The sequence below is a fragment of the Rhamphochromis longiceps genome, linkage group LG14 (assembly GCF_057381845.1).
Source record: "Rhamphochromis longiceps isolate RC_006_pf linkage group LG14, R_longiceps_female_GT1.1, whole genome shotgun sequence".
Lineage (NCBI taxonomy): Eukaryota > Metazoa > Chordata > Actinopteri > Cichliformes > Cichlidae > Rhamphochromis > Rhamphochromis longiceps.
The window spans coordinates 7784095-7805540 of record NC_140570.1 but is presented as its reverse complement, the minus strand read 5'-3'; the positions used below and the strand labels follow the sequence as shown (position 1 = coordinate 7805540).

At 39.5% G+C, this 21446-nt stretch overlaps 2 protein-coding genes and 1 long non-coding RNA gene across 4 annotated transcripts in view; 2 read left to right on the top strand and 1 right to left on the bottom strand.

Moving 5' to 3' along the window:
• Positions 1 to 8: 8 nt before the first annotated feature.
• On the top strand, positions 9 to 6767 carry LOC146653506 (uncharacterized). Of its 2 annotated transcripts, XM_085379457.1 has the most exons (5): positions 11 to 873; positions 1065 to 1195; positions 1428 to 1514; positions 4395 to 4538; positions 5104 to 6767. In XM_085379457.1, exons 1-5 carry the CDS (start codon positions 861 to 863, stop codon positions 5284 to 5286), a joined length of 558 nt encoding a protein of 185 aa, XP_085235583.1. In that variant the 5' UTR covers positions 11 to 860; the 3' UTR covers positions 5287 to 6767. The 2 variants fall into 2 exon arrangements, with proteins under 2 accessions (XP_085235582.1, XP_085235583.1); XM_085379456.1 differs by having other exon boundaries at positions 9 to 1195.
• Positions 1014 to 2968, bottom strand: LOC146653507 (uncharacterized). The gene is made up of 3 exons (XR_014907141.1): positions 2830 to 2968; positions 2586 to 2751; positions 1014 to 1146 (listed from the first exon to the last, which is right to left on the bottom strand). It is a non-coding gene; the product is annotated as an uncharacterized LOC146653507 (long non-coding RNA).
• A 630-nt stretch (positions 6768 to 7397) lies between the features above and the next one.
• The window catches only part of LOC146653505 (solute carrier family 12 member 9), an 86079-nt gene continuing 72030 nt past the window's right edge, over positions 7398 to 21446 (top strand). Inside the window, exons 1-6 of the mRNA XM_085379455.1 lie at positions 7398 to 7977; positions 10774 to 10908; positions 12567 to 12704; positions 12841 to 13143; positions 16939 to 17046; positions 17127 to 17238. Coding sequence (XP_085235581.1) covers positions 7758 to 7977; positions 10774 to 10908; positions 12567 to 12704; positions 12841 to 13143; positions 16939 to 17046; positions 17127 to 17238 — 1016 coding nt within the window. The 5' untranslated portion in view covers positions 7398 to 7757. The remainder of the gene's footprint in view (positions 7978 to 10773; positions 10909 to 12566; positions 12705 to 12840; positions 13144 to 16938; positions 17047 to 17126; positions 17239 to 21446) is intronic.

Below are 21446 nucleotides of genomic sequence, written 5' to 3'. Positions count from 1 at the left end.
TGTTATTGACCAAATACTTATTTTCCACCCTGATTTACCAATAAATTCTTTACAAATCCTACCATGTGGATTCATGGATTTTTTTTTTCACATTCTGTCTCTCACAGTTGAAGTGTACCTCTGGTGCAAATTACTGACCTCTGTCATCATTTTAGGTGGGGGAACTTGCACAATCGGTGGCTGACTAAATACTTTTTTGCCCCACTGTAGCATGCATGTCTGTTCTGGAGAGGGTCTCCTCCAATGGTTTCATCACTTTTATTTTGGTATCTTTTCTTTCTATGATGGTGATCCAAAACAAACTGGATTCCTCTATGAGCAATGAACATGGCTTGACCATTACTGGATGTGCCAAAAGCAGCAGTTGAAACAATGTTGTTGTCACAAAAGCCTTCTCTAGCCTAGTGCCTTATGACCCAAAACAGAGCACTATAAGAGCGAAATTAACTACAGTATTTCATTATGAGTTCCATATGTCTGCATCATGGTGTCATAACTGGTTACTATAGTCTGGGTCTATGTAGTGCCTCTCTGGTCTTATTTGCACTGAACCAGAGTCAAATATTAACTTCGGGCTAAGTCAAATACACAGACTTCTTTCTCTAAAGGTCACAGCAAAGCCACGAGCCCCTCTCAATACACGCTTTATTGCGGTGAACAAGTGAAAGAGAAAATAGCTGAATGGAATCTTGATGCCAGTATTTCTGGGACTCTGCTGGAGCTTTGTAGACTGAAAAGAGACTATATGATTAATACGAAATGATTTCTGAACATATGCCCTAATTTTTATGGCAACAAAAAGAAGAAGAATGGAGGTTGAGGAACCATAGTTAAGGAAACCATGCGTCCAGGAGCGGGTTATGGCGCATAGCAGTAAGTATGCTGCTTGTACTCGCAGAGAAGAGGAGGAGATAAAACGACAGTGAGACTCATAGTTACTTAGAGTGGTAACTAAAAGAGGGGAGGAGATATAATGAAACAAACACAGATAGGTTAAATTGTGTCTGCTGTTGCATGAATGAGGTAGATGGCTCGTCAGTCATCTCCGTTGTGTGCTCCTCCAGGACTTCTGCTGCTGCTGCTGCTGACAGGAATGATTTTTACCCACCGACCTGAAGTTCATGCAACATCACTGTCTTTGCAGTTCTGCAAAAAATGTGTTAGGGATGAACTGATGAATAGATTTAAAAAGCAGGTGAGGAAATGATTTCTGCATTTTATCAATCTACCAAAGTAACATTAAAACAATGTAAATGTGGGGATGCTGATAAGCAGTTTTTAAATGTACACATTTTAGGAGGCACAATTATAACATTTATTTATATATTTATTTTGAATTTTTATTGAAAGATCTTGACTCTTTTTGTTTAACAAAGTGAGTCATTTTCATGACTGCATGGATAATGTGCTGTTGTTGATGTACTCAGGTACTCAAGTGCAGCGTCTCAGAGAAGCTGCCCTCTTCAGTACGGCTATGTACCGCAATACGACCCGCAGAATGGAATAATAAAACTGTAAGTACAACCGAAGTATGTTTAGCAAAAACAGTTTGTCAACAAATATAAGAGTAGGCTACCAGACATCCTACTCTCAGTAAATGTATGCGTCAGTGGCCACTGACCAAGTCTCATTTTATTTTGTCTGCAAGTGTACAGTCTAACTTCAGTTATTTCTTACTTTTAAACGTTTTTTTCAGTTAGTTAACTGCAATAAGCTTCACCAAGAATACAGAAGACAATTAAACAAAGCAGCATTCTTGTCTTCTGTTCAAACAGCAATTTCTACTTTGTTAAAAAGTTCAGTAACAGCTTGTGTTTTTAAGGCTGTCTCAAGGGCTTAGAAGAGGTTTAGAAGAGATATAATGTAGTGGATCACAGTCAGTTGTGTCACATGCACAAAACTAGACAGAAAAAGTTCTGGCACATACTGCACAGACTTCCATGGAAGTAATATACTCCCACTACGTTGCACTCGCCAAAATCTGCTGCTATTCCGGTCTGACAGCATTGTCAGTGTTGTTACTGGTAACTATAATAGATTTTTACTGTATATACACTCTGCCCTGACTCTGCCCATAGATTTATAGATTATATATTTGAAAATCTGCAAAACAACGAGCAACGAAGTGACATGTTTAAGGACATCAAGCAGCAATTCTGTGAAGTGTGTATTTTAAGTTATAGTCTATCACTGGTAGGGATGGGTATTGATAAGATTTTCACGATTCCGATTCCATTTTCGATTCTGTTTAACGATTTGATTCTTTATCGATTCTCTTATTTTTTTTTTAAAAGAACACTAAGGTTGATTAGCTTAGAACTTTGTTTTATATCTTCTCTTTGAACAAGATAGAAATTTAGGAGTAACATGGCCTTACAAACCCAACAGTGAGATCTTAAGAGATCCACAGCCTACAGCTCTTCAATGGGGTGTCACAGGGTCCTCAGGAAAATAAATTGTAAATGTAAAATAATAAAATAAATATTCTTCTGTAGCAATAATAAAGTATAACATAAATTATTCAGTAGCAATTACACAAGAATATCCAGTAATGTCCCTGCCTACAATTAAACACATTCACTTACTGAAAATCATCTGCTGTGGCAAATGGGTGCAAGCCTTTTACCACAAACTTAGTCACTGCTCGGTGACATTCGTCTATCCTGGCCTGAGACGCTGCCGGTAGACTGCAGTGAGAACTGCCAGCATCTGAGCCAGCCAGACTCTGTCTGTCTCTCTCATCATGGTCACCTAAACGCACAGTAATGGCAGGTTTTGTAATAAGGCAGATCGCGCTAACATAATATGCACTATTAGTTGATTATTTACCTGCCATATTAACGGGAGAGGACGTGCAAACGTTACCGCTGCTGCTGGGTTGAGATTCACGAGTCCGGAGCGGAATTAAAAAACACGACATTCATTTAAGGTTATCACGTGTTTTGTGAGCAAATGCTTTTGCATATTCGTAGTGTTTCCTCCCTTAAATGAAATATCTACTTTGCAAGTATTGCAAGTTGCCCTGTTGTCATCCGTATAATCAGTATAATCAAACTTTTGAGCATTTGAGCCGCCATGTTTCCTGCCAGGTAAATGACGCTCCGCAACGTGGTGACATCATTCGGGGCGACTGGAATCGATAAGGGAATCGTTTGCAAAAATGGCAAACAATTCCAAGGAATTGAAACAGTGGGAACCGGTTCTCAACAAGAATCGGTTTTCGATACCCATCCCTAATCACTGGTCCTGTGCTATCAGCGAATGGCACTGTGCATTGTAAGACTAGCAGTACTGTAGCCCAACTGCATCAATAGGTAGGCACCTGGGAGGCCCAGTCATGTCTCCTTGCATAAGCCCCTGCAAACACTGCTAACAATAAGAATGCGGACGTGCTGACAATTTGTTCTAAACACAAAACACACCTGATTGTTGGAATTAATATTAGGTCTGCAGATATATTACTAAATATCAAAAGTGATTAAAAGTAAAATGCTTTAATAAAAAATCATTGAAAAAGCCAACAACAAACATTTTAATCATTTCTTATCAAATGAGATTCACTGAACTGCGATAACTTCACATCAGCTGTTAGACTGACTAAAATGTGCAGTTCAAAACTCTCGAAAGAGAAACAAAGGCCATAACAGCTAAGATAAATCTGATAAAGACTTTGGAAGGAAAGAATTTAGCATGACCCCGCTCAGACTGCCTGCTGCTGTTCGCCTATGAGTGAGAGGTATGGCATGGAAGAAGCATCTAAAAATAAACTTTGCATCATTCATGTTCATTTATTCATATCGTACATGGGGACATGATGATATGAATAATGAGTGAAATTCTACTGAACTTAATTCCTTTTCAAGTCCTGAATGAAATTCATCAGAAATGGACACAATCCAAAGTTCACATTGCCAACATTAAGATGCTGGCGTGCATGATGGTGCAGACAACTGTAGGCCTTTAGTAAACACATATTGCCCAATCTGAACTTCACTGTGGGAATGATAGGAAGTAATAACATGCATTAAGTGGACAGATAGACCTGAAAGAAGGTGGCACTGCAAATTTATAAGGCATGATATTTTTCCAGCATTACTGAAATGATTGTTTTAATGATTTTTTCTGTTTAATATTTTGATTTGTAAAACTGAGGCTGCAACATTACAACTCAGGCTTCAAACGATCTTTCAGTTTGCTGATTCCAGTATAAGTTTCACATACAAAGCTTTACTATTTTCCCCTAAAAACAGGTCATCTGGATGTCAGCATATGTTGATATGCTCTATTTGTATTGTTGAACATTAATGGGACCACGATACCGTCACGTATGTTGGGATTGTAACCGATAGCAAAGTTGTAATCGTTTTTGTGTTTGTGTTTGTTTTTTTTTCAAGCTCCAGGAGAAGCATGCTGACGTACTGGCATCCCTCCAAATGTTACACAACGGTTTAGAGCAGGCTAAAACAAATCAGAGCTGCTTGGTTGACCTGCGTGCTATTGTCCGCAATTATCTGATACTTGTCAAAAATAACCTTCAGGTAATGCATCATAACACTACTTTTCCTAAATGTTGTGCAAATTTTTAAGGCGATAAAAGTCAAATAAGGACCTGCACCTTCTTGAATCTATGCCACAAAGAATTAAGGCAGGGAGGAAAAGGGCGTCCAACCTGGTACTAGTAAGGAACAAATGAAGTGGCCAGTGAGTGTAGGCTGTGTATATAGTTTGTTACAAATACGGAGAATTCAAACTACTTGACAACATATACCCTTGGAAAAGACAGAGAAAAAACAGGAATATTTAGAGAATGAGTACAAAGGGGACACCATGTAAAAAAATACTTGACTTCATCTAATTAATTGAAGAAACTCACTTGTTTCATGTAACACCTGAGGTGCCCTTGGTGTTGCTTTTATGATTAATGAGACCCAATGAAACCATCTTTAATTTTTCAACATACTGCGTCTTATAGATGACACAAATTTTACATATAGATTTGGACACATGCATGCTATCAGCAGCCTTTATATAGAAATGTTTGTAGTTTTTCTGAAAAAAAAAAAAAAGCCAATGAATGCTTAACTGAGTTCTTCTTACTTACAGAGTGGTCTGGTGACAGCGTCTCCTTCGGTAGTGCAGCACTGCTCAAATGAAACCACACTGAAAAAAGTGCTGGCTGGCTCCAAACAGCTACTCAAAGGAAAACTTGAGCTCTTTGCTAAGGAGTGTCCACAAGTTTCACTTAGTAAAAGGAAGGAATCTGATCCTGATCGAAGATGTGAATGAAGTACGCTGAGAGGACCCAGGAAGAAAAGACTGGGAGTTGGAACATTGTGTGACATTTGCATTGAATGGAAGGATGTTTAAAGGTAACAATCTGCGAGTGCTCTGAGTGCAAATGGAAGATGTAAACCTCATATGGAGGAAATGCTTCTGCAGAAAAGTTTCCAAAAGGCAACAAGAGCAGTTTTTAAAGACTCTAATTGTACAAATGAAAGAGAAACCTACATCGGTGCATGGAGACAAGTGCTAGCATAAAGCCTAATAACATGCTCAACATCACCGTGATAACAAGCTGGAACTGACCAGGTATAATTTTTTATACACTGCTTTGCATTTGAAGAAGAACACACAGCTTACTAAGGCTGCCTTTAGTTCTGCAGATATTTAATCCTAAATCACAATAGTGGATAAATTGAAGTTTGGACCTCATGCTGGCATGAGAAAATGTTTAGGGATCACTGCAGTCAATATGCTCAGATCATCCAACTAAGTTGGGAAATGTGAGTGTGTACTCAAGTTTGGAGCCAAGCAACTGACACATCAACAGATTGCCACGCATGACTAATATTAAGACATTCCATTCACCTTGAATCACATGGATTTAAGTGAAGGAGCCGACAGTGACTGATAGTAGAGTTGATAGTGGTGGTGGCAGTGTGCTTTAGATCTAAAAGCCCACTGTTTGCCTTTACAAAGATATATTGCGCAACCAACTGTGCCAGGAAAATTCAAATTGGCTTTTAAGATGAGGAAATCTGACTAAAGTGCTATTTACTCTCCTGGCCCACAGATGAATCATGCAAGGGAATCTGTGTAATGACTAGCTACCTACAAATGAACAAAGTCTGTCTGTGTGCTCATACTTGTTATGGCAAAGTGCAACAGAAACTGTGACTGTAGCACCCTCTGTAGGTATGAGGTTGCATTAATCGTATTGTGTGTCAATATGCATCAGATATTGTTCATCACCGTCACCACCTGTGGATGGCTCCCAACTCTGTGTACTTGGCCTGGAGTGCAAGGAATTGATTAAGTTTATGAGAATTTTGTATTCTACAACAAAAGTGATCATAATGACTGCACTCATGTCTCATGTTAATAAATAACAGATGGATGTGTATGGATGCAGAGAGTATGTGGTATTCTGCCTTATTTCTATATATTCTGCACAAAATGTATGTATGTGTTTGCTTATTTAAAACATGTAAAAGTGCTGCTCAGTTTATATATATGTATACGCTAGCCAATTATTGCTGAATGATTGCAGTGCCCATCAAAGACTTTGCTAGAGACACTCTGTTTTTTGTTATTTATTTATTGTGGAGGACTTTGGACTGTCTGTGGCAGCAGTTGGACCACTCTGTATTATGTGGATCGCTTTAATTATTGATATTAAATGAACTTTTAAAACATAAAAAAGCTATAAAATGTAATAGCTTTTTAAAAAAAATTATATTTTAAAATTACAGTGTAAAAATTTTGAAGGAGCATGACTGATCTGTGTTCATCAATGTTCAGTGTGCCTTCGGCAATTTCAAAAAATAATAAAGTATATAATAATAACAATAAGCCTGCATTTAGTATGTTTTCTGTCATAATTTCAAGTTTAGAATGGTAACTTTGCATTGTAACATTGTAAGACCTTGAAGGTATCCAGGTTCACAAGCGTAATAACTGGCTAACCTGATGCAGCAGGTGGCCGGAAAAATGGACTGCTGTGATTGGCCAACCCGGTCATATGACCAAAGGCAACAGGCAGGCACCAAGGGGCGCTGGAAAATCAGAAAATCAAGACGCTGCACTGATTGAAAACACAGGACAAAACCGGAAGTTGTGCACATTGCCTACAAAATAAAACATTTGTATAGTCGTCTGTGCTGGCATTAAAAAAAAATCATGTTGGTCTTCATATGACACGCACACATATGAAAACCACACGGTAGCTCTTCATACACCTGCCTGCCGTTTGCATCCGGGGTAGTTAGGCATAATTACATTACGTTCTCATTACGTTCCCTGTGTTCTACTGTGGGAGTTTTAACCGGAAATCACCGCTATTAAGACAAAATGACATTCCTGTGTCACATGACATTCTTCTATATAGTTGTATGAGATGTTACGATACAACAGTCGCTTGATGTGGCATTTAACAGAATTATAACGCTATAGGAAAGGCCTACTCGTTTTAAAATGTAGGTTTAACACGCATTTGTATTTTAGTTTTTTTTTATTATTAACATAACCACTGCTTTGCTATGTAGGTAGGTAAAGTTGATTCTTTTTGATGAGGACTCGCCACTGATACACTTGCTTCGGTTTTTGAAACGGTTGGAATACGCTCATTTGTACGCTCGAAGATATTCCACGAACCGGGCAGACTTGAAAATGTAACTCTGGTGTCTGATCGCTCAAATTTATCCGGGACACTTTTTTTTAATGAAGTTTTGAAATCTAGTCCGGGAGCAGGTTTCACCATGACAGAGCGGACTCCTCTCCTCCACTACCGCCTCTCTACCAGCGTCAATGAATCCGAGCTGCGGTCACAGGCGGGCCGGCAGGCCCCGGTTCATAACCCGGGCAGCCAAGGGCGGAGGGCTGCCCAGCAGAAGCAACAGAAGAAACTCTCCACCTTCTTCGGTGTAGTCATCCCTACCTTGCTATCGATGTTCAGCGTGGTAGTCTTTCTCAGAATAGGTGAGTGCTCATTTAGACGGACGTGCGCTAATCACCTGTTTGGTAAGAGCGATGCCAAACTCTTTAGAGATTTTTAAAGTTGTGCACTTTTCAGCAAAGTTGAGGGTGTATGTCTCGACTGTGACCCCCCCCCAATTAACTTTCACGTTAAATCCCGTTATGTTCCGTTACTTGTCACTGTCACATGTCACTTCCGTGACATTCCGGCTTTGCAGTACAGGTGTGACAGCATATGTCCATTACCTGTATGCACGGCATTCATTCATTGATATCACGAGGAGGAACATCTATAGCTTTTTTAAATATTCAAACCCCAAACTGTCTCACATAGTTTTTCATATAACCTGCCTCTGTGGATGAATGACGTAAGAGAGATTTTCCCACCTCACTGATGTACAGCCTTTGCTTATTTGCTAAAAAGAGCTTTAGATAGCCAGGAATTTAATGTTATACAAAAGTGAGTAGATGTAAAAATTTCCCTCAGTGTTGTTAAATGAGGGAAGGTGTAACTGAGTGTTCTGCTCCGATTAAAATCCTACAGGTTGTACTTGTTTGTGGACCAGTTGAGACGATGAATTTCTCTCTATATATCCATGAATCTACCAAAGAATTGTGCCCTTACAGTTAAGACTAGATTCTAGTGAAGATCACAGTGGGCTACAAATCTATTTAGCCCTTAGTCACGAGAGGAAAAACTATTGGTACTAGGGAGAAGGACTCCCCCCCCCCCCCCCCCCCCCCCCCCCCCCCCCCTTTTTTAAGCAGAGAGGATGCAAAAGAAGGTGAAATGGTCTCCAAATATTAAACGACAGATAACATCTGCGGTCAATCTCATCGGAGGTATGCTAACACCTCCTACCATACTCAATAATGCTAAAACAACATATTTGACAAATATAAAAAATAGACTATACTATATTAAGTAAGGAGCACTCTGAGGTCATCCACTGTTTACCTTGCTATGAAAATAAGCAGATATTTATAATTTAATGCACTTTCCCCTATTTCTGTGTTTAAAGCATTAAAAGAGGTCACATCTAACTTCACCTTCTCTTTTCTCTCATCACAACCCCTCATATCTGGGCATTGCTGCTTGTGTTAGTTGTTTTCCCCACCCCACCACCACTACTGTCCCCCTCCCTCAGTCTCGTGAGACGTCAGCTGCTGTGCAGTGAGGATTCCTAAAACACACACACACACAGGGAAAACACAGTGTTGTGTCTGTTTTCAGACTCCTTGCACAGGAACTGTTAGGGGTTTCATTGTGGATGTGAAATTACTATTTTATCAGTCTTGACAACTGGCGCAGATAAGGATGAAGACTTTGACTAAAATATGCCCTACTGACAAGATAATAGTGACAAGAAAGTAAAGCTGCATTCATTAACCGTGCCTGCTGCATTCTTAAAGAGATTGTAGGTCTGGTCCTTGGAGATCATGTGAGATCCACAGCAGTAGTGGTCACAGTGTATGAAACCATGGTGCTTTTAATGCCTCTCAAAGGTTACAGCAGAAACTAGTGATAATGTGGTAAATGTGTGTCTAGCATGGTGTAAAGTGAGCTTAATATCCTGTCCCAAATGTATTTAGATGCACATTCATTCGCTTTTGAATATCAGAAATTTTAGTTATACTTATTGTTGTGTAAAAACTCGGAATTTCTTTCTGTCAGGAACCATTCCAACCACAGATGCTATTGTGAGAAGTGGGAATTTTCTTCCAACATGTGATTCCAGTTTCGCTTTCACTGAGGTTGGAATGTTTTGATGAGTCATTTTTTAAGCCGAAGACAGAGCTGCTTTCATTTTTCATTTCCTGAAGGAGTTTTGCAGATGTGTTCATCATACAGTTGAAGCAAGCATGAATTTGTTTCTGCAGTACAAAAGGCCATTTTCATGATGGTTCCGCTGCTTGTTTGGGGGAATTATCATGTTACTCTAAATTGCTCACATTTTCGATACCACATTTGGTGGTGTCACCAGTGCAACACCACATAGGTAACTTCTGCTTTCAGACAGTTGAGCACAGGATTAGTGGCTCAGTGAGGGAAGTTCATGTTTAAAAGTATTTTTCAAAGATGGTTCACTTCTTACTGGGGTTCATCTCCAAGCAAAGAGAATTTTGTCTACTGGCTTTACAAAAGACAAAAAAATAAATAAAACTGAAGTCTTTGTTTTTTATAGTCTGGGTAATATTTCTCAGTGTCACTCCCTACCTTGGATGACTGATAACTGACCCAAAGCAACACATTAGGAATATGAGCCACACCTCGATTTCAACCAGCAAGTCAAGAGTTTAGGTCAGACTTTCTATGTACAGATTACAGATGTTACCAACATCTGAACAATTCTCGACAGTTACTTAAGTACGTATCTGCGCCCTCATTTCTTCCCACATTGAGTATTTAAACTCACTGTGTTGCCTGCGTATAGCTGCACACAGCTGAAAGGGTACTTACTTTCACTGGCTTCCTGTTTGCTGCAGAATTCAACTTAAGGTTTTATTAATTACTTTGAAATCACTACATGGTATGGTTCTGCCTGATATTGCAGAATTTTTATACCCTTATGCCACCCCCACCCATACAGACTGACTTTTGTATGAATTTTTTAAAAAACTTTTCATCTTGCCCTCATTAATTTATCTGTTTTTTCCTTGCATGCTCGTAATTTATGGGTTTTCTGATTCAGGTGCCGCAGGGTAAATTAAACCATGTCTGAGAAAGAGATCCTAGATTTTTCTAGGTCTCTATTGTTTCTAGTGCTTCATCTCACCATGTTTGTGCTTTCTGACTAGGACTTGCAGTGGGACAGGCTGGGCTCTACCAGGCTATTGCCATGTATGTTGTGGCCTACATCATCATCTGTATGACCGTGCTGTCTGTCTGCGCCATCTCCACCAATGGAGCCCTTGATGCCGGGGGAGCTTATTGTATCCTCTTAAAACACACACACACACAGAAACGCCATCTGCATACGACTGTAACAGTGCCAGTGGTGCAGGCACTAAAAGAACAAAAACTAGTTAAACAAATATAATCTGTATGTTGGTGCAGTTCAAGACTTGTCAGTGACATTGAATGGACCTAGGGTTGGCGATTATTTGTACTAAAGACACCTTTAAAGTATCATGTTTATTTTAGGTCCTGACCAATAGAACCATTATAGCCACATTTATGCTAAAATGTGTAAATAAGCCAGGATTACATTTTAAGTATTTTTGCTTGAAGGTAACTGTGAAAGAATAACACTATGGATTTTGGTTCATTTGTAGTATCTGGGCAACTTAATAAAGCCTTCTAGCAATTTTGCTTTTCCAATTCCAATTCGGGTTTTCTCTCATTTTATTTGTGCCATGACCCTAGATGAGGCACTGACTTGGCAGGAGGAAACTTGGGAGGATCCAGCCTTCCAACCATGACCATGTCCACGGTTCTAAATGGTGCATTTCCAAGATTATTCAAAATTCCTCTTAGCCTAGCTTCAACAACTCTTTCCTACATCTTCATAGCATGGCTTATCAACTTTATACTGCAGCTGCTACAGCTCTGCCCTTCACCTGTTCACCCTACATATCTGTATATCTCCATTTCTCAGGCATTCTCTCACTTTCCTCGATTGTGTGAAACAACCTGGTAAAAAGTCCACTGCCCTCTCTCCTAAACATTTCCATACCTGCACAGCTATGTTATCTGAACCACCTGCCTTTCCACTTTTCATCCTCTTCATAGCAGCCCTTACAACTCCTAACTAATCCTCTGCACTTCCTAATTCATCTTTTTTCCATCCTTTTTTCTCTCTCTCTATTTCTTGGTTCATCAGCTCCTCAGAGTACTCCTTCCATCTTCTCAATGCACACTTTTCACTTGTTGAAATTCCCTCTGTCCTTAATCACTAACGCATATCCTTTTCAGATTAGTCTCTGTCTGTCTAGCCAATTGATGCAAGTCTTTTGATCTTATCTTGGTGTCACTATAAATTCACCGTAAGCCTTTTCCTTTGTCTTTGCCGCTTCTTGCCTTTGCTGTATATCTAGCCTCCCAGTATTCCTGTCTACTTTCTTTTTACGGCTGTTTGTTTAAATGTTGTTAGAAGTGGGTGTTAACCCACATGGAAAAGATATATATAAATCTTATAAAGTTTGTATCTGTCTTGTGTGAAACTTGTATGAAAAGCATATGAGAGTGAAAACAGATATAAGATCCCTTGAAAAATTATATAATGAAACTTGTATGTTTTGGATACTTACTAAAACAATGTATGAAAGTAATGAGAAAGTGGCCACTTTCATGAGTAATCACATATAAGTTTTTACTATTTCTTTTCCATATGGGAACAGCCAGTATGCCTCGGTTTAAAAGGAACACAATCCACTTACCAGCACTCCCAAAACTCACTAACTGGTCTTTGGACAGCTTGCTACCTATTTTTCCCAGCTTGAAGTCTTTATGCTAAGCTAAGCTAATATAAACCAAAAAAACTACAAGGGAGGTAATGATATTGCCCGAAACTATTAGACTACTATCCGTAGAGAAATGCACATACATGTGAATGAATGAAACAAGTGTGCTTTGCCTTAATGGCACTCAGACATGATCAGCCGAGCATTGGGACCAGAGTTTGGTGGCAGCATCGGCATCATGTTCTTCCTGGCTAATGTATGCGGCAGTGCTCTGATGGTGCTCGGTCTGGTTGAAGCCATCTTGTCCACATTTGGAGTCCCTGAAGGTAACTTTCACTTTCATAGTTTGTCTCATTAGCATAATTGTGTACTTTTGTTTGAAAAACTCACATTAAGATTGGGAGTGGTGTATTTAAGCTTTCTTAACATTATTAAAATGGGTCTCTCATTTCATCCTTCTAGCTGGGAATGTAGCCACTTCTCACTACCAGGTTCTTCCATCTGGCTACTGGTGGTCTCTGCTTTATGGCACTGGGATTGCCCTACTGTGCCTGCTGGTGTGCCTGGTGGGAGCCCACATTTATGCCAAAACCACCTTCCTCATCTTTGTGATTGTTATTGTTGTCCTGATCACTGTCTTCATCAGCTTCTTCGTCGTGCACCCTCAATCTATCACGCTTCCTGACCTGAAGCCCAATGCGACGGGCCCCACCACAGCCAATTTTACAGGCTTCAAGTTGGAGACACTGCTTGGGAACGTATGGGGTAAGTTAGAGGACTGCTGGGTCAAAAAGTATAAAAAAAATTATACCACCATGTTGGTATGAGCAATAAGTGTCTTTTATGCTCTTCTGTATGTTTACTGCTTGTGTACATTGTGCATGATACCCATACACTCCCTATAAAAGAATTAGCCACCATGATGTCAAATATTGGTTGGCCCATTGTGAAGCCTTAAACTTTTTGGTAAATTTAGCTACTCGTCAGTCACTGGGTAAGCTCACCCAGCGATTGTTATCCTTTTTACCACAAAAACACCACGATGTCCTATTTAGAAAAACTTGAAACTACGGACTGAAGCCATCAATTCATCAGAACACTGCTTCCAGTAGATATCTTTCAGTTTTTAGTCATAACGTTATGTGCACATTGCTCAAGAGTTGTCTGCCATAGTGAACGTTTCCCTAGCCCCGGTTGTTTGGAGATGTTTTCCCTGAATAGAAAAATTCACTAGCTACTAGCCAAAAGTAAAATTTCAGTAAAAGGTTCACCTTCGGCGCAGGTTTAGCTCACTGGAGTCAGTGGTTGTCAGCTGGTTGCAGACCACTCTATTGGACTCTGTGTGTGGAAGAACTCTGGCTTTATTGACTTGATCCTATGTCACTATAGAACTTCGTCTTGGCCTCACTTTGATATCCTGAAGATATCTACATACATCTTTTACAGTCTATGAAAGAAAGCTCAAACAAGCCAGAGTGCTATATATAAGATTTAATAATAACCAGCTCAGCTCTGGATGACGTAAAGTGGTCTTTGAACTGTGCAAGGGACAAAGGTGAATAGCAGGAGGTGTGGACAGAACTGATTAGCATTAAAGATACATTCATTACATAATAATTACTTACTCAGACAGAATCAAAGGGTTTGCCTGATTTAGCCCACAAAGCATTTTAGCAATTTACCTTGGAGAGCTCTAACAAATTTTTCTTTATTTTTTTCATAGATTTACTATTATAACGGTGGTTTTCTTTCCAATATTGCCATTGTTGATTGCCAAATTTCAAATATCAAGGTCGGACCCAAAATACTTCAGAATGCTCAGTTTCAGACTGTTCTTTCTACACTTGGATGTGCATCGTGTCAGAGACAGTGCATCCCTAATAGGGTTATATTTTAGATATACAGAGGTGGCTGTGAGCACGGACGCTCAGGAACCTGCTCTTCAGATCATTTGTTTGTAATAACCAGCTAACTGGAACAAATAACTAGTTAGCGCTAGTGCAAATATTATTTTCTGCAGATATTAGAAGTATTCAAATGGTAACAGACTTGTGTTAGCACAATGTTACCTTGATGACTCATTTCTTACTACCTGAGCCCTTTCATCAGGAACAGCCACCCTTCTCATTGCTATATTTAATTTTACTGTCACTTCCTGTAGTCTTAACTTGTTACCTGGCAGTTTCATGGAATAATTCTTCAGGAAGATGTTGTCCTGCATATATCACTCCTTATAAAAAGCTTCTGTTGGTCTTATGTAATGATTAAGCAAATTAATTTCATGGCCCATTATTTACAGGATTATAACATCACACATCAAGCACTTAAAAATATACCAACTTCTTTCCCACAGAACAATATCAGCTAAGTTAATAACATATTAACTGTTGACATGCACCCGGTTACCAGTGTCCTGTCGGCCTGGGGGTTACAGTTATTGCAAATGTGAATATTCCAAAGCAACAAAAGCAACTGCAAAAGAGTAAAAGAATGCAAATGCAGATAATTGTTCCCTTATAAATAAGTTAGAAAATCTGAATGATCATTTTAATCATTCATGAGAATCGTGGGTCAATCATTCCACTTGGTCATGTCTTCATGTTATTATATGAAAGAATAATAAAAACATCCCCATACAGAGATACTCTTTCAGTTTTACCTTTGTAATAAAATGTATCCATACTGATCTGATTTGGGAAGAACAAAAATAAGTATTTTTGTTTGATCTGGAAAACACTGGGAATGATTCACAGTGATCAGAGACCATAGAAAGTGAAGTCTATTAGGTGACCTCAAGCGACTATGGGCAAAATAACTGCTGATGACGCGATGTGCGCAGGTCCAATGGGCAAGTGAAGAGACTACCAATCAGAGTGAAGAAAACAGTTGACGTATTACTTGTTAGTAAATACATTAGGGGGTAACCTAGGCAGCTGAAGCCTTGCATGTCCGCAAGAGACCTACTGGCAGCTTCAAAGCGATGCATAATCAGCAAATTGCTTCCACTGTGTATTCGGCTTAAGTGATTTTTTTTCTTTTTTTTTCTTCATTCCAAAATCTCGGAAAATGAAATGCAGCATGTTAATAAGTGAGCTTCATACATGCTGGTCGGCAGGTTTTGTTACCTTTGGACTGATTTGACTCTATTCCCTGCAATCTCAGCCAAACATGTGAAGGTGTAAACACCAACCAGCGGAAGTCGCTGTTGTGGAGAAAATGGTGTCATTCTTCTGACAGTGGCTGCTTTCCTAAAAGCACATTAATTTTTTTTTTTCATTTTACTGCTGACTGAAAAGGAAAGCTTCGTAATTAGAGGTTATACATGTGTCCAGGATCTTAATATTCACAGAAGCCAAACCAAGCGCTGCTCTGTGTTTGCACTGCCTTACTGTAAAGCACATGATTTGTGAGCTAATTGCTCTAACTCAGGCATGCACACGTGGCAGCTATTAAACACACATCTTTGGATAATCCCTGTTTTCAGTATGAGGACGCACATGCACGCACACATACACATGCACAAATGCTTGTAAAATAAAAGGTTGTGCTAGGATTTGACTGAAAATTGTTCTGCAGCAAAACATTTGACTTTTTATTCCATCAGTGACAACATCAGTACTGAGCTTTTATTTGTTGTGTACCTCCCTGAAAAGGGACCCTGTCATGCTCATTTCCAAGCGGCAAGGTTTTATTTATGGAGCCTACTATAGTGGCTTTGCATGCCTCACAGTTCAAAATAGTGCATCACTTTCTTATCCTGGGCCTTGGTTCAGCAGCTCAGTTGATTGCCTCCTTTCTGCTTAAGACCTTTACACACCAAACATGTTAAATCTGTGCAAATAATTTGTGCATTAGAAATATTTTTTGGACTTGCCTATTAATGCAGCCATTCACACCGACTGCATGATGTCGCTGGATGAATTTGCAGCGTTTATTTTTTCGAACCAAGCTTGACATCATTGCTTGATGTGAACTTCATGTTTTTTCACGGTTCATTTTTTTAGAATGAATGCTTTCGGTGTGTACATCCGTTAGATGACAAGTTTGCATCCAAAAAATTTGGAATTTTGTGTTATTTTTCACACGTGCTTGCTGTGCAATGGCTGTTGCATTTCTAACTAATTGGCTGCCCCTTGCAGACAGAAGTTTTAAGCAGCAGATGCGTGCTCACATTGAGCACAGACCAAATAAGTGCTATCCGCCCTCACTGAGATTATACAGAGCAAAGGCCAGGAAACCATTGACACTGAGCTTTTATATCACTGAACGGTGATCACAAGTCTGTCTTGTTCTTAGATAGGATGTGCACTCCCAATTGTTTTGTCTGATACAAATAGAGAAGACAGAGAATAGATGTCTCACAGATTGGAGCTGCAAAATTGAATTTTTCGAAATAAATCATGTGATAGATTTGATTAGGATTGCTTTCTCTAATGCTCCAAAACATGATGAAGCTGGATGGGCAGGCAGGTGCAGCAGATTGAAGTTTTCTTTGAAGAGTGGTGGTGTCGATAAAAGCATTGACTCCAGGGCTGTATCTGTTCATATGTCTTCCTGCAGCTGATTACACTGTAGATTACACAACGCAAACCACGATGACCTTCGCCACCGTGTTCGCCGTCATGTTCAACGGCTGCACGGGGATCATGGCCGGCTCCAACATGTCAGGTAAGTGAACAGATGTTGTGTGTGTGCCGCCTGGTTACCTGTGTCAGAACATACACCATAAAACCTGCATTATCCATCAGGTGACCTGAAGAATCCCAGCTACTCCATTCCCCGGGGCACCATCACAGCCGTAATCTTCACCTTCATCGTCTACATCATGCTCAGCGTGCTGGTCGCCTGCACCTGCGATCGGTCAGTAAAAACGTTGGTCTGAAATTATTACTTTTGAATGGAATCTCAACCTGATTGTAACGAGATATGAGGTCGTTTGGTAATGTTCCTGTAGTGCCAGTGAACATGTAGTTTATTACCACAAAATAAATTTTCTGGAATTGTCATGGCAGCTCACACTGAAACAGGCAAACTCAAATCTTTCTAGCTTGTTATGGACCCCGTGAGGCCACAGTCACCTCTACCAGCCCTTTAAACACGCCCTCTGCATCACAGTGTTACTATTAGAGAAAAGTGCTCACGGACGTTTACAGTTCCAAGTTGCAGATCAGGCTATAGCAGCCTTCATGAGACACACACTTCATATCCACTTGGACTGTGTTGGATGGAAGCAGGTGAAAAGATAGTTCTACATGTTTAAGCTTGTTTAGGTCGAGTGCTCAAAGAATTTAGTTGGCTTTTATCCATGAAGGTTTTGATTGAACTTGGGCTGGCTGTAGCTCAGGAGGAGCTAGAATTTGAAGGTTTGTGGTTTGATCCCTTGCTGCTCCAGTCTGCATGTCAAAGTATCCCTGATACCATGTACTGTTCACTGATTTGCTCTACATTCATCGAAGTGTGAATGTTGGATAGAAAGCTCCCGCATAGGAAAAAAGCCTGTGTGAATGGGAGACTGAGGTTTTTAGTATATAGTGCTTTGAGTTGTCAAGTAGAGTAGAAAAACACTATACAACAACCACTCTATCTACCATTAAAAAGCTTTACCAGTAAACATGTGACAGTGTTTTTTCTTGTTCCCTGCATGTAATCACTGAGAATCTGTGACAGGTACTTGTGATCAGTTAGGAACATTTAAAGACGTGTTTTAAATCAAAGCCAACTCTGTCCTGAGTAGTAACCACAAACAGTATAAAGAATGTTGGTGACGTTAGGAAATTGTTTGTGAAGTGTCGTCGCTTTTTGCAACCAGAGGTATTGCATTTTTAGTTTAGTTAATCCCATCAAGGCTCTGGTAAAGGAACCTCTCATTCATGTAGCTCTGTTGTCTTAAAATATTGGATCAGCAGTTATCAGAGAGCTGTAAACACACAGCAACTTTACATTTGTTCTCGACCCTGGTGGCTTTGTATAAGGAAGAATTAAGGTTGCATGAATAACAACAGCAGCAATACTATGGTACTAACCAGTATGGTGGTTTTTTTTACCAGTTTCACACAGTGCCTCAGTACTCATCCCTAAGTGTAACAGCCCAGTGTTCACAGAGCCGTTCATATTGCTGAAATCTTTGAGTTCAAATGCAGTGCTGTAGTAGTGGACACAGCACATTTTCCCTTCAGCGATGAAATCCAATACTCATAAGGTGTCAGATAATGCAGAGAGGGTTCATTTTCTGCTTCACCACGCAGAATTGGAGCGTCAGAGGAGGCCGATTTCAAAACCATTCATTCCAGCGAGATGTTATCAATACCAGGTGTCAGTTAATCAAGCCAACCATTATAATGGAAACACATTTGGGATTCTCATATCTTTTATATGTTGTTCAGTATGTTTGCTCTAGTGACTGATGTTACTATATAGTGGCTCAAGTGTGATTTTTTTTTTTTTATCACAGTAAAAGCATCATTAAATCCAGGTATGTTGTTAAGTGTGAAATGTTTTCATTTCATACTTAAGGTTAGGTACATTAAGTTCTTGATGTAGCAATTACCACTTGCTTTTCTCTGGTTAGCTGTCCTTTGTCTTCCTCACTCTAAATGTCTCGTTCTATCTGCCTTTTGCTGAAAGTCAGAGTTCAGAATTGATGCAGCTTTAAAGCGAATGTTGCCAAGGTGCTAAACTGACATGACAGGGCTATAAAAGAGCATCGGAGATCAATACTGCCACCATTTACTCTGCTGCAGCGCCCTCCCTGTATCTGCCTACCATACACATATACTTGGTGACAAGAAGCTTCTTAACACACTTTCTCTACATCTGCACTGTTGAATGTGTTTTTCTAGAATCACCAATGTTCATATATCCTTTTCATGATGTAGCTATTTAAATGCACACATATTGTGTGTTGTATTATAACAAATTATGACAAAGGTAACCTTGTGTTTATCACTAGAGTAGGCCATTCTCACATGACTCGTATCGGGGATGAAAACGTGTATGTTGGTGGTGACGTATTCTCTGATCTAAATGTGTATGTGTACACAGTAGGAATACAGATTGATTGTATACTGAATGAACACTGAATACTAGCTGAAAGTAATAAAGAAATGAAACGGATAGCTTACTGAGTTTTTGTAAGTGGCTAATATTTAATAGGGAAGTAAGAAAACTGCTAATCCACTAGTGTACATCCTTTTTTTGCTTTTTTTTTTTCCTCACTGCTCATCTGTTTCTGGGCTGTGGGGGGAACAGTATGAGGAGAGAGCCCAGACCTCCCTCTCCCCTGCCTACACCTGGAGCTCATAGAGTTACACTGAAACTGAAACTCTTATACATGTCCCGGGGTGTCTTCGGGCATGTCCAACTGGGAGGACCCACCTAGGGGACCCCAGTTGGAAATGCCTTAAACACTTCCCTCAAGAAGAACCCAGGAGGTGTCCTGGTCCAATGCCTGAGCTATCCGAACTGACTCCTTTTGATGTGGAAGAGTGGTGATTTACACTGACTAACTTGTACCCAAGTACTCTCAGAGTTGCCAATTCTCATTCCCGCCACGTCATTACAATGTAAAGTTTTTAGACTACTGTGGTAAATCTTAGAACGTGTGACGTAACAAGTGTAAGTGGCGATGTTAATTACCAAAACTAAAAGTGAAGACTAAATCCTCAAAATAATTAAATGTAAGTAAATTGTTAAAAGTTGTTTGCTTAATTGACAAACAGGTAGAGCAAGCCAGTTAGAGCAAGCTATAACTCTGATTAAAGGTAAAACGTTTAAAAAGGGTCATCAAAAACTTTTCAAACCGTTAGCCAAAAGAAAATCAGTTATTCAATACAAAATAACTGATGTACAAAAAAACCTCCATGATGTTATAAAATGAATAAATAACAATTAAAACAATTAGATTTGTATGAATTGGTCACACAGGGCTGTCAGGTGTGTTCAAACCAAAATGTTGGTGACCACAAACCAAGAACATATATAACTGCACAAACGTGTAACATAACTGATGCCTAGTTCTGAGTTTTATGTACGACGGACGATGTTTATCAGTCAGTAATGCACTTGTTTGTACTTGTTTGCACTTGTTTGCACTTGTTCTTAGAAACCTGGTCATACGACTTATTTCTTCACTGTACAGAGGAAGTGCAAAGGATTCCTATGAAAGGACAGTAAAAGGAACAGATGAGTGAGACAGAAAGTGAATCATCAACTTATTTGCAGAACCGTGCAATCTTTCCAACAAAGAAGGAGACATCGGCACACGTGGTGTAAGGTTGCGTACAGCAGGTTTCATGCCTGGTAAATCATTTCTTTTATTTTCGTTAGTTTGCTTTGGATCATTTGGTTTATTGAGGTTAATATGAAGTCATTTCCTAGAACTGCTGGTATTTCTGTTCCTCCTTGTGTGGTTCAGGTATCTGACTTTGAGATTTTTGACTTTAAATGTGTTTAATTGTGGAAAACATGGAAAAGGATGGTTGCTAATTTTAACTTTAAACCAGTTGCATACTTTGGCATGAAGTAGTTTTTTCACGTTGTAGTCTTTTGCCTGTAAGAAGCTGGAATTCACTGTTTGTACTTTCCACAATTTATGCAATAGTCTGTGCAATCTGTGGTGTGGGGTGGGTGAGTGAATCACCAGACCAATGTTTTGTGCAAACTCTTAAGACTGTATTAATTTGCTCACTAGTTGCTACCATCAGCTAATTAGTGTGCTTGTGGTGTCAGGGGACACTGAACAGTCCATTTTAAGATTCAGCTTTCATTTTCTCATGGTGCAAACAGGAGCTTATAGACATTACCTGCTTGTAAGTAGTGAGCTGCCTTGTACATCATCTCCCGCTTGCAAAAAAAAAACCCATTTATTTTAAACCTTCACTGCTATTTCTGCTACATTAAGCTGGCTCACTCCTTGAAAAATATTACCAACAATACCTGAAGTGCATCATAAAACTTTATTGAATTTCTGCAAGGAAATTGCTGGAAGACCCATATTTATCACACTGCGAGAATTCAAGTAACATCTATTTTTCAAGTGCAAATGGTTCCAGAAATGAGGGAAAAAAACT